Here is a 13,112-nt window from a genome sequence, read left to right as displayed (position 1 = left end):
CAGAGGTGGCAGAGGCTGATTCCAAATGAGTGCCACATGCACCACAGTACTGGAACATGGAGTGTGTGGAAGTAGTTCTGGGAAGGAAATGGTGCTTGGATTTAAGGTGGTGAAGGTGAGGCATGGTGGCAATATGGAGTAGGGCGGAGGATTTGGGCAAGGGTCCTTCCCATCCTATGCCCCTACAGCCGCAAACAGGAATGATGCTACAGGAAGACATCATTAACCTCTCCACCTGTTACCTGGATGGCCTGAAAGGAGAGATTAAGTGGAGTTGTTTTCCTTCATGAAGTCAGTCAGTTTGACAGAGACCCCTCTCACATTCAGCTCATCCAGGAATAAGCCATTTAAAATTGCTCTATAGTCTGTAAAATGTTTGTGATCTGAGGGACAGCTCTGCAGCCTGTACTTAGACTCTGCATAAACAGAATAGTAGTGGAATCTGAAGAATAGTCCGGTAGAGCTAGCCTATGTTTGTGGTCCCAGTAGTGAAATAGCAGCAGGCGGCAGCGCAGAAGGTTAATGTGCCTGCTGCAAAAAACATGTACCTGATGAAGATCACAAAATGCATATGATGTAAATAGGTCAGTGAGTCACTGCTTTTGTCACAGAGATTCCAACTGCTGTGCAACTTCTTCTACTCTTAGAGCTGAGATTTTCATGAAAGTCTTATAGTCTGAATTCAGCACCTGAGCGTAATAGGACGGAATGTATGAAGCTCTGTGGTTATACTGAATAAGCAGCTACCTATGTTATGCCATCTATTAATGTAATAACTGCACTTTCACAATTGCTTTATTTACCTTCCTGCTTTCTCAAATTAGCTTGACAATGCACGATTTTTCTTCTTTTTTTCCAAAATTTTCTTGGAGGGGGTTATCCCCCCAAACCCCCCTTTTGGGGTTCAGGCTCGCTCGCTACGCTCGCTACGGTGATGTATGCAAATCACTTTGCGCCCCACCACTTTCAAATGTCACCCACCGCCCCTGGAATCCAATGAGTGGAGAGCCTCCTGGAGAGGACGCATGAGGAGGGGACAGTAGGGAACTAGAAGCATGCTGGATGATATCATTCTGAGGAGGGATTTGAATAGCACTGAAAGAGACTTTTCCTTATGCGCTCTGCTAGTTGCAGGAGTTTGTGTTGTTCCTGTGACGGGTAAGCTTTTTTCAGGACCTTATCCAGGACAGCTCCCGGAAATGTTGTCCACTGAGAAGGCTGTAGGACTGATTTATCTGGGTTGAGGGTGAGACCCAATTTTTTGAAAAGCCGCAGAACGCTCTGGAAGACCTCCTCGCGCTGCCGAGAGAGGTTGCCTTGACGAGCCAGTCGTCGAGATAAGGAAAGACTTGGTGATGTTGTTGCCTGAGGTATGCAGCCACTGGGGAAGACATTTTGTGAAGATGCGTGGGGCTGACTTGAGTCCGAAGGACAGGACCCGAAACTGGTAGTGTCTGCCGGCCTCAGCGAACCTCAAACTTTTTGTGTCTTCTGTGGATAGGAATATGAAAGTAGAAATCTTGGAGGTCCAAGGATACCATGTAGTTGTTTGCATTGAGAAGTTGCAGGACTTCTTGAATGGTGACCATGCAAACGTTTGTTTCTTTAAGAATTTGTTTAGACTTCTCAAATCTAGGATTGGCCTCCATTTCTTTTCCTTTTTGCGTACCAAGAAGAATCGGGGGTAAAAACCTTGTCCTCTTTGAGGAACAGGAACCCGTTCTATAGTTCCCTTCTGGATCATTGATGATATTTCCAGGAGTAAGAGGTGTAAATGTTTGTGAGCCATAGGTTGATGAGGTGTCTGTGGAGGAATTTGCACAAATTCTAGTGAATGTCCAAACTGTACTAGTTGGAGAATCCAACAATCTGTTATTTGTTTCCAATTGTGTAGAAAGTGGGATATCTTTCCTCCTACTTTGGAAGGTGGAGAGGAAATGGAGATTGGTGGTAGTGAGAAGTCATTGGCGTCTGGTGGAATCCTGTCATCTAGCCCTTCCGGGAAAGGAAGTCTTGTTGTATGAAGTCTGTGTCTGTTGCCTCTGTTGAAACTGTGGCCTGTATTGTTGGTTTGAGGAGTAGGAAGACCTATACTGCTGGTAGCCTCCTCTGTTAGAATATTGCCCTCTACCCCTTGAGCCTCGAAAAGGGGTGCTTTTATATTGGAGGGTACCCAAAGCTCTGGCTGTGTCTGTATCCTTTTTTATCCCTTGGAGGACTTCATCGATATGTGTGCCAAAGAGGAGTTGACCATCAGAAGGCATATCAAGAATCTTGGTCTGAATCTGAGGCCGGAAGGTTGTTGCCTTAAGCCATCCTTGACGTCGTAGGACCGCCGCCCCAGCCAGTTGTCGGAAACCAGTGGATGCGATGTCCATCGCACAGTCGATAATTTCCAAAGCTGATCTTTCACCCTCCAGCAACACTTTCCTTACCTCCTCCTTAGACTCTTGCGGCATGGTCTCTAGGTAGGGTGCAATGTCTGACCACATCTGCCTGTTGTAGCGCCTTAATAACGTCAATGAGTTAGACACCCACACAGTTAACGCCGACATGGAAGTAACACGCATTCCAATATTGTCCAAGCGTCTGCCCTCTTTATCCGGAGGAGCTCAAAGTGGGGCAGAAGGTTTTTTTTTTACCAACGTTGAGCTGCCCGAGTAATCACTGAATCAGGCTTAGGAAGGCCTATAAGGCTGACTGGAGCTCTATATTTTGTATCCAATCTTGGCAAGACTGGAGGAACTGTAGAAGGGTTTTGCATTATTTTTATGCCTTGATCCAGATATAATCTATGATAGGCATAGATCCTACAGATTTCTTGAAAGGTTCCTTGAAGAAGTTGTAAAGGAAACAGTCCTGTTGGTGAGAAGGCATTGGAAGTTGAAAATGCTGTGCTGCTCTTTCCAGGAGATTATGGAAGCCTCTGATATCTTCGGGAGGCGAGTCCACTTGAGGAGGCAACGGCGATGCTGAAAGCGGAATAACGTAGTCGTCCCATTCGACATGATGTGACCGAGTATCCTGAATTTCCCCTTCTTGTTGTTCATCCTCCTCTTCATCCGTAGAGGGGGGAGGCGGCACATGTACTTCAATGGTAAGAGGTGGTTGTGGGAGGTGCGCCATCGGAGGTGGACAGAGAACTGGAGCAGGAGACTGGGCAAAGGTAGGGAACCTCTTGTAGTAGTCGGAGATCATAAATTGCACGTCAGAGACCAGGGCTGAAGGAAGACAAACCATCTGTGGCTGTTGATGATGGCTTTCGTCTTGATAATACGCCTGCTCATCCATATCTTGCTCATCATACTCAAAATCCTCCTGATATTTAACATGGAGTTCAGAAGGACTTCTTGTAGCCCGAAACTTGCTGTCCTCATCCGAATACTCATCTTCGTCCAAAAGATGAGAGGGAAGTCATGGTTGGACCCTACTGGGTGATGTAAGGGAAGGAGTCAGCCTTTTTTTGGTACATTTCTGTATTTTCCGTCTTTGATTTAGGTGTCGTTGACGAGGCCGTCGTCTGTATATTCCTCGCCGAAGAAGAATCATCGATGGTCACTAGGGGCACTGCCATGGACGAGGGACCTCTCGTCGACTAGGTCTTCGTCGAGGGTAGAGTCGTCGATGGTACACTCTTCGTCGACGTGTGTATCATTGACAATGAAGCACTCATCGCTGTGCTAGTCGTCGAGTGAGCCGTCGACGCTATCGTCGACGAAGAATTCTTCATAGTCGACGACAAAGGGGTATGTGCTGTTGACGATGATGTCCTAGACGATGGCGACGAGAGGGTTGCCAATGAGACTGAATTTGTAGAAACGGTCGTTGTCGACAAAGTCACTCCAGTAGCTGTATAAGGAGAATTTGGCGTCGAAGCCACCGTCAACGAGATGGTAGTTGACGGGGCTGAGGAAGGCTTTTTAAAAGCGTGTTTCACCCTGGGTGGAGGAGTCAGAGGGCTTGAAGCTGGCTTCTGCGAACCCTGAAGGGCAGGAGACTCCCTTGTCGGTAAATCCTTAGGTTTTGAAGCCTCTGAAGACTTTTTCTGTGTCTTCTTTTGGAGTTCCTGCGAAGATGAACCTGGAGAGACATCTCTGGGCCTTTTTTGAGGAGTTTTAGAGGAGGATTTTGATGAGCTCTCGCTCTCCTCAGTGGACAAGGGGTCTTCTTTGTTCTTAAGCCTCTACAACCAAGTCAAAAGCATTCCCTCACGCTCTAAGTGTTTTTGTTTAAAAGGTATGACATACCTTGCAGTCTTTATGTGAATGGTCCAGATAAAGACAGTAGAGTCAGTCCTTATGCTTGTCGTCGACATGTAACCTTTTTGCAGGTACCACAGGCACTAAAAAGGCCTTTTTTATGAGTGTCCGACATGAAGACAGTAAAGACTTCACTCAGACAAAGATAATCCTGAAGAAAATATCTTGAAACCAAGAAATAAGGAAAACCTGAGCAGAGCTCAGTGGAGACCCCCTTAGCATGATATGCGGTAGAAAATCTGAGGGACTAGAGCTCCTTCCAGGAAGATTCCAGAGGGTGGGGATAGCGGATTGGTTGTTCTCTAAGAGTTTGGTCCTTATCAAAAAACGGACCTGGATACGTTATTAATGTGAGGCCATAGGCCTATCACTCTCTATGTCTAATGGGACATTACTTTACTTATATACCGGGGACCCTCATCCCGAAGACAGGGAATGATTCAGGCATGTGAATCTATGAAAGATGCCATAATACTGGATAACTGAGGTGCCCAGGTCTGAGTTGATCAGGGACATGCCCGCATCATGAGGGAGGAGTGGACCTCAAAACAGTTTGCGTGGCTGAGGAGGTCAAGCCCACAGGGTTGTGAAAGCCTCAGTCAGGCAATATTCAGTTCACGCAACCAGGCATCTGTGCATTTGGCGCATGTATAGCAACTGGCTGCCTGACCTGAACATGAAGAGTGTATGTCAGGAAGACCATTGCTCAGCCTAACAGATACTCGTCATTTTTGCAAAAAAAGTTGGGGGGACCCCTCCGCCATTTAGGACGGGCCGCGCCTGCCTATGGGTTGAAAAAAATAAACCTCTTACAATTGCAGTATGTCAAAATGAAATACAAAGTGACCAGGTTTTCTAGTTCAGCAAGTCCCCTCTGTGGCTTGAAGACATAGTAGGTAACAAAACATTATTTTGGGTCTTTATGGCTGAGGAAGATAATTATGCAGTCTCTTACTCTCAATTCATGTTTCTGCTCCTAAGGAGTACAAAGCCATTGGTCTCTGAATTGCACATGGGTTTGTAGCTGCAGAGGTCTTCAAGATTTTGGTCCTTAGAGACTCAAATTGTTCGCACCAACAATGCCTTCAGACCACGAAGGGGACATACCGAAGCTTCTCTAGTTTCCTAAATTCATACACTTGGTATATTTTTTCACATTGCTATGTGTTAGTAACGGAGAGTGCAAACACATTTTTCCTCTCACTCCTTACTAAGTATATAATAGAATGAAATGCTAGACAGTAACTAAAAATCTTACTTTAGATGCTTTCAGATCGCGTTTTCCAGTGATCCCAGAAAGATCAGCTTCGTCACTGAAGACATCAGTAATTCCAATCTTTTCAAGTAAGCCCTTCAGGTCAAGAGTACAGGTGAGAGAGAACTTTGGCAGATACAGGTTTATTGGGCTGTGGAAAGAATGGGACAACTCGATCATGTTTCGGTAAGTTTGACTATTTACACGCAGACATTTTTACATGTAGGGCTTACATAAAACGTCTACAAAGCACATAAATGAAACGTTTGAAAACAGTTGTGGAGGCATTAATTCTTTGTTCCACATTCTAGCCATGTGTTTCTTCAACCGGCGTAAACAGCATGTTCAACATCAGTTGTCCATTACCTGGATAGACAGAAGCAAAATGAATGCACACTCATTACCTACCATCTCTGAAGCACTGTACCAGATCTTTGGGCGAAACGTAAGCGAAAAAGCAAGTCATCATATATCTTCAAATGTGGCACAGAGCAGAGTTGATTCATACATGTGGAACCAAGAGCCCAAGAGAAATTGAGCAAGCAGCCTCGCTCCTATAGCATGTCCAAAGTAAAAGAGATAATTCATTTAAAGTAGCAACAATGAGAAGCCAGACACAGACTGCCAGGTAAGGAACATACAAGACTGTTAGAGAGGAACATGCCGAGCAGCCTTAAAGAATAAAGAATTGCATGCTAGCTCAGTAGACAAGAGGAGTCACAACGCACAAGCCAAGCAGCCAACAGGCGTGAAAAGTCACAAATCCAGCAGGGGAAGAGAACACAAACTGGAACAGTACCCAGAGGAAAATCTATGGCCTCTTTTAACACCTTGGTTGCTGAAGATATTCCCCTGCTGTGCTGGGCCATAATGTTAATGGGTGTGGTCATGACGAGTTCAGCTCGTCATAGGCACACGAGCACTGTGCCTCATGGCGAGCTGAGCTAGTCATGAGCACCGAAGGGGTTAAAGTGAGCAAAGGCTCGAGTGAATCAAGAGACATAGATCAAATGGGGGGGGGGGGAGAGGCAGTAAGATGTCACACGAGCAAAGGGTGCGAGTAGCAAAAAAATGCGTGGTCAAAGACATGAAGTGTAGCAGTTGGCACGATGAGCCACTACGTCAAGGACCCTGAAGATGAAGCTACTACATACCATGGACAGGGAGACCATGCGATGATGGTAAGGGAGTGCAAAACTAAGTGTGCATGCAATCGTAGCTGGTACTGAACAAGGATGGCGGGGCAGAGAGAGGGTTTAAAAAATAAATAGCACTTACCTTATAAGGCAGCCAACTCTCTTTCATCGTCGTGGTCTGTTTGGTCCTGCCAGAATAGGCAGCACAACAGGTTTGTTGTGATTGGCCTGAACACCGTGGTTCGGCGCTCAGACAGGCAGTGGGAGCCTGTGCATCTTCCCCACCAGGCTGTGTATTACAGCTTGGTTAGGAACATGCTAAGTGTGCAGGATAGTTTGGCCGGCACACTTAGCATTTTGCCCAGCCCTCTTAAGTGCACATATTTCCTCCTCCCCCTCCTGGTGGCTGCTTTGACAGTCAAGCCCCGCCCCAAAACTTGCTTCAGTAAGAAAAATAAAATGATAGCATTGTGTTATTTTATTTTTCCCTCTTTGCACTGCTAAAAGCATTGAGGCGACGCTCCTCTGCATGCACGCAGTGGTGGCTCCTCCACTAAGGCAAAGAGCGAAGGCCATCTAGTGAATAGTGCTCTTGTGAAACCTCTGCTCAAGCTGTACCAAAGCAGGCACCACAGAGTAGGCACAGATTGTATACAATCAAATCCTGGCTACCCAGTGTGGAATGTATCAGGAATTCAATGATCGCAGGACACAGAATCAACAGAGTGTCACACACAGCACTATAGTGGGAGTTGCCGCTTGGTAACACTGGTGAGGTCGGAGGGCTGCCTACACTAAACACCCCCAACACAGACTGTGCTTTGAGAACCAGCAGCTTCAGGGTGTCAGGTCAGGAGTAGATAGCCAGGCAGGGAGTGGCGTAAAGGAGAAGAAAGATATATTGTAGCTGTAGAGACAATACTGTATATGGGAGGAGTTCCGAGACCATGTAGATGAACGAGGCCGTTAGGAGGAGTTTCTTTTCGAGTTCATGGAACTTAGAGGTGGCTCGCCATAATAAGACTAAGAAATCAATTTCAATTTGTCACTTCTTCAGGGCCAACCGAAATTGTTCTTTAGAGAAAATCTGGCAAACTCCATGAACATGTCAATGCATGTGACAATAGCTTTGCAGGTCTACAATTTAAGTATTTTCTCATGCTGTGTAGTCCATTTTAATGATTGATACTGGTATAAAGGGACTTTACATCCTCTGAACCAATAGCATAGCCTTCTCCCATGGTATATCATCGATGGATTTCAAAAAGTCTGTTGTGTAAAATATATATGATGGTAAAGTTATAAACAAGGGTACAATGAACACATCTACAAATTCAAATATTCTTTCAGTGAGACAGCCGTTGCCAGGGTCTAGGGATCTGCCTTGAGGGTTCTTCAGTGTTTTATGAATTTTAGGCCAGAAAAAAATTAATGGGATTCTTGGTCAATAGATGTTCAAATATGAATATTAATCATCTGACAGTAAACTTACTTTTTTCCATTTTGAATCTGGTTTCATTCTAAGTGTGCTCTCCTTCATGGCTACTCCATAGCATTTGGCTCACCTTGGGAATGCCACGAGGCACTCCCAGCTTGGTCACCACTATAGAATTCATTGCATTCAAGGCAGCCATTAGGTGTAGCCGTGATTATGCTAGGAGTTATCATGCTCCTTGCAGGTACAATTTTATTAATTGTGTTTGCTTAGATGAGTTTTCTGTCTGCCTGCTACTGATATACACACACACAAAACACATCTCCACCTTGTATTCCACCATCCCCTATGCAGGTTTCAGCAGATCATGCTGCCAACCTCCTGCAGGAAGTCGGACTGCTTTTGGCCAAAGGGTGATAAAGAGGATTTTGGAAGTAAAGAAGTACGAGGGGTGTTGCTCCAGCTACTACTTGGTGCAAAAGAATGATGGATGTTCGTCCTGTGAATGTACTCACTCTGACCCAAATTGTTTCACCCCTGGATCCCAAGGATTGGAAGGTATTGTTAGACTTGTAGGATACATATTTTCATCTGCCCCTCCTGCAACCACATAGGCACCACCTTAAGTTTCAATGTATTACCCATCAGCCTCCTCTCAGTACCTCAGATGTTCAAGGAAGTCAGGCAGTGGTTATGGCTTGCCTTTGCTCAGAGATACATGCATTTTTGTTCACCACAGTCGATCATAGATCATCTCTGGAAGACAATCCCCCTTATTTCATCCCTGTGGTTTTTCATCATTAAACCGAAGTTCTTTTGATACCTACACAGAGAATTCCCTTTACAGGTGGCTATCTTGGACACGCTAGCATTCGAGGACTTTCCACTGCCGAAATGAGTCTGGGACATTCAGGATATGATCCTATTGTTACTAGCTTAATCCTGCATCTCGGTATGGATGTCTCTAAGGCATCTTGGACTCTGGGTCTCATGCATCCTCCTAATGCCTTGGGCTTACTGCAACATGCGGGCCTTACAAAGGAACCTCTGGTAAAAATGGGCTAAACTCGGATGCTTCCTGTTGGACTACATCTGTACCTTGAAGAAAACAGCCCGGGACCTTCTGTGGTGGCAGGTGGTCAAGCTGCAGGCTATTCCCCCTACCCTAATCAGACTTCACAGAACTGATGAATGCATCATCTCAGAGTTTGGGCGGTTAACAGGGAGAGGTGAAGATCAGATGTCTCTGATCACCAGTGAAACAAAAACTCCACATCAGTCTTCTAGAGCTCTGTGCCATCGAGATAGCTGTGCAAGATTTTTTTCATCCATCAAAGGGAGACCAGCACATGTCCTCACGGAAAATCAAGCATCATGCGGTACTTCAACAACCAGATTTGCAGGATCTTGTGCCAAGTGGTCCCTTGCCTTTAGAGATGGCTGGATGATAAAGGGATATCCATAGTAGTCAAGCCGGACAGACAAGCTCAATAGATGTGAACTGGCAGACTAAGAAGAGCATCTTCATCCTGGGGCTCAGACATATTTGCCCAGTGGGACGTACCAGGGCTGGATCTTTTCACAACAGAAAAAAATCAGTAGTTTCACAATTACTACACATTGGAGTTTCTGTTAAGAGGGCCCCTAGAGCATATCTTCTGGAGTGGGTCTGGAACTTTCTCCACTGCTCCCTCTTCTGCCTCATATTCTGAGAAAGATCATGAAAGTTCAGGCTCAAGTTATCTTGATAGCTCTGGACTAGGCGAGGAGACTGGCGCTCTAACCTGTAGAGCCTGAGCATATGCCTTCCAATCGGTCAACCTCTTTGGGAGGACCCCCCGTCACAGCAACAGGGCAGGGTCCTGCACCGAAATCTCCATTCTCTACCTCCATGCATGGTGATTGAGCAGTGACAACCAAGCAGTTTTTACGTACCTTATAAAGTAGGGATGTGTATCTTGCCGCTAGGTACCCTTAAATGAAATCCATCTGTTCAGGCGTTGGGAGTAATTTGTGGTCTGGTGACAAGACCGTCATCTTGATGCTCTACGGGCCAAGTCATTTGGTGTTTGTTTTTCATTTTATCTGTTACCCAGCAAGGCCTTGTGGTGGGTGCAATTAAAGGTTATACGTCGGCCCTCTCTGCCTTTCTACATTTGTCTGACTAATCTTCACTATTCAAGACCATCATTAAATTGAGAGGATTGAGGAATTGACAAACTGATTTCTGCAGAAGCCCTTCATTATGCCTCAATGGGATCTTAAATTCATCAATACTTCCCAATGTGCATGACGTTCCAGCCCATGCATAGCTGCTCTCCACAGTTCCTCTCCATCAAACCAGTTTTTATCATCGCAGTCACTTCTTGAATCTTGTCGGTGAGCTTCAGGGACTGTCAGTGTCACCTCCATAAGCCACTTTGTTTACAGATAACATTACTGCTCGGAACCAGAGCTTCCTTTCAGTCATGGGTTTTACGGACCCTCCACGTGGGTCAGTCCAACACCCTTCCTGCTTTTTTCTCTCTGCCAGACCCCTGGATTGAGGAGAGACTTCACCAGTTTAATCCAGAAAGAGCTTGGAGCTTTTATATTGAGCACACAAAACAATACAGTGTTGACAGCCAGCTAGTTTAGCCTCAACTAAGATGGGGAAGTGGGTGCAAACCAGATTCTATCTACGTGGATCGTCTCATTATGGCGGAGGAACGTCACCCCATTGCTGAAAGGCAGCAATTTAAAAAAATGTTTAAACTATTTTATTATCATTTTACTTTTAACTTACTCAACGGAGTCTAGGAAGGGGCGTGCTATCCTCTGCATCAGCAGTATCCAGGGAGGGGGAGTGGTAGGTGGACAGTAAGGTAGCATGTCTCCAACTCATCTATCTTGCACAGCTTGGTAGAAGAAGAGGCACAGGTTCCCTTTCCCTACCTGAGCGGCATTTCAGCCCACTCAGACCAACCCAGGTGCTTCTCTCATGCTGGGTAATAGCAGGAGAGCAGCGTCTGGATTGGGTGAGGAGGGAGCAGAGGACCATTGAGTCAGCAGGAGCTGAAGAGCACTGACGCGGCATCTGGCATTGGCAGGTAAGTTATTTTATTTTGTTATTATTTCCCCAACTGCCCACCAAGTTTTAGTGGCAGCTGCCTTTTAAGACGTCCGCCAGAAATTAATCACCGCCAGATATCATAGAATTTGATTCTAGACAGATCATCATACGTGTCAGCAATGCACTATTACAATTCAGCTCTGTTGCAGTGTAAGGCCCCTTTCGAACATGGGTGAGTCCAAAGTTCCCAAGCAGTCGTATTATTTACACCTTCTTCCCTCCAGATTGTGGGCACCCACCATCTGGGGCCACTCCGAAGTAAAAAAAATCCAGAGCAATGGCAGACCAATTCAAGAGAAGTCACAATTGGCTCTGGGAAAATTATGTCCACTGACTTCAGACAACAGGGACCCTTTAAAAAAAATTGTTCTCCGATTTAACTTCCCGTCTGCTTGCTTCTACCTTCTCTTTTGCTCTTCCTTCCACTGCAGCCTTTTCCCAGTCATCGTCCCACCTTGGTATTCTGTTTAACCCCAGATAGTGAACAGAGTAATGTCAGATCAATATTAAACGCCCCCGCTTCCTAGTTTGTAGCCTTTTTGTTATACTATAAAACCGTGTTGATCACTGGTTTGCCTGCTGTTAAGCAGCAGTGGTGCATACATCCAAACATAAATTAATTACATATTAAAGTTGAAATCATTATGAATTAATTTTGCAATGCCGATAGAAAAGATTCAAACTAATTGCAATCACCTACTGCACCGTCATTAGAAAGCAATCCAATCTCGGTCCATTTCAGGGAGCGTGGACCAGGGTTAGTAACAGGATTAAGCACCCCCTGCCTCAAGGTTGCAGTCCATAGTGTGTTACTGGATGTGACTAGGTTTATGTTACACTAAAACTCTTTAAAGTCACAGACAACGGTGTTTAATTTGTAAAACAAATTAGTGCCAGGGCCCGCCGCGTCAGGAGTCCACTGCAGCTTGCACCTCCATTGCCCCTGCTAGTGCAACCAATGACAGTACCAACACAACTAGTAAGCATCTCACTGTTACAAGCGTGAAACTGCAGACTATTCCAGGCCTCTCAAAGCTATGAGCATGGCTTGGGAGTCCGGTATTAGTAACTTTTAATGTATATTGAATCAATAAGCAACTGTTATTGTGCTCCTCTTTAGAGTGGACAAAGGGCGCCACCATGTGACAGACTGTCATAAGTACCGGCGATGACCATTAATTAGGCACCTGAAAAAACCTGCTGAAATCATTCTAAATGCCTACAATCAATTTCATGGGAGCAGCAATGGATGCAGTTTAGGGTCACACGAACACTGACACCTGTGGAAGGAAGCCAGTGTCCAGGGAGCTGCCACCAGTGAGCGCCAAACGAGATCCTGGATGGGAGTACTACGTGTCCCAGTATGTTGTTGCACTGAGAATACACGCAGAGAGGATGTCAAGCAGCAAATGGAGCATCTGATGTTAATAGAGTTTGCAGTCACAAAATGGTGGGCATTTTAATAACGTTCCACGTTTTATGTGAAAAAGATCGCTATTCTAGGGAAGATGAGACGAAATATGGAGATCACTTTGCAAGCGAGCCTAGGTTTCACACTAGATGTCCTGCATAGTTTTGGTCTGAGTAAAAATGTAAATTGATACTTGTATAGCGCACTACTCACCCGCAAGGGTCTCAAGGCGCTTGTACGAATACCGCTGTGGAACCCATCCTGGCTTTCCCTGTGAGGCGTCCACTCCTGGGCACCACCAAGGTGGAGGCCAGGCATCCTTAGCGTTGTGGGGGCCGTTGTGGAGATTAAGAAAGCTATTGCCCAGAGTTGCAGAGATGGACTCCATGATTAGAATAGGCAACGAGGCGAGAATTATCAGGTCCGTGGAATTTTGAGCCCAAGACCCGCCGGCGAATTGAACCCTGGTCCCGGGCTAGACCTCTGCATCAGGGTCTGCCGCTC

General features: G+C 45.7%; 1 protein-coding gene across 1 annotated transcript in view; it reads right to left on the bottom strand.

The window, feature by feature from the left end:
• The window catches only part of LOC147707817 (alpha-1-antiproteinase-like), a 96,199-nt gene that overhangs the window by 26,901 nt on the left and 56,186 nt on the right, over positions 1-13,112 (bottom strand). Inside the window, exon 3 of the mRNA XM_086926655.1 lies at positions 5,518-5,665. Within this exon, the coding sequence (XP_086782781.1) occupies positions 5,518-5,665 (148 nt within the window). The remainder of the gene's footprint in view (positions 1-5,517; positions 5,666-13,112) is intronic.

This window comes from Lissotriton vulgaris, chromosome 6 (assembly GCF_964263255.1).
Source record: "Lissotriton vulgaris chromosome 6, aLisVul1.2, whole genome shotgun sequence".
Taxonomy (NCBI): domain Eukaryota; kingdom Metazoa; phylum Chordata; class Amphibia; order Caudata; family Salamandridae; genus Lissotriton; species Lissotriton vulgaris.
This window is presented reverse-complemented; position numbering and strand designations above follow the sequence as displayed.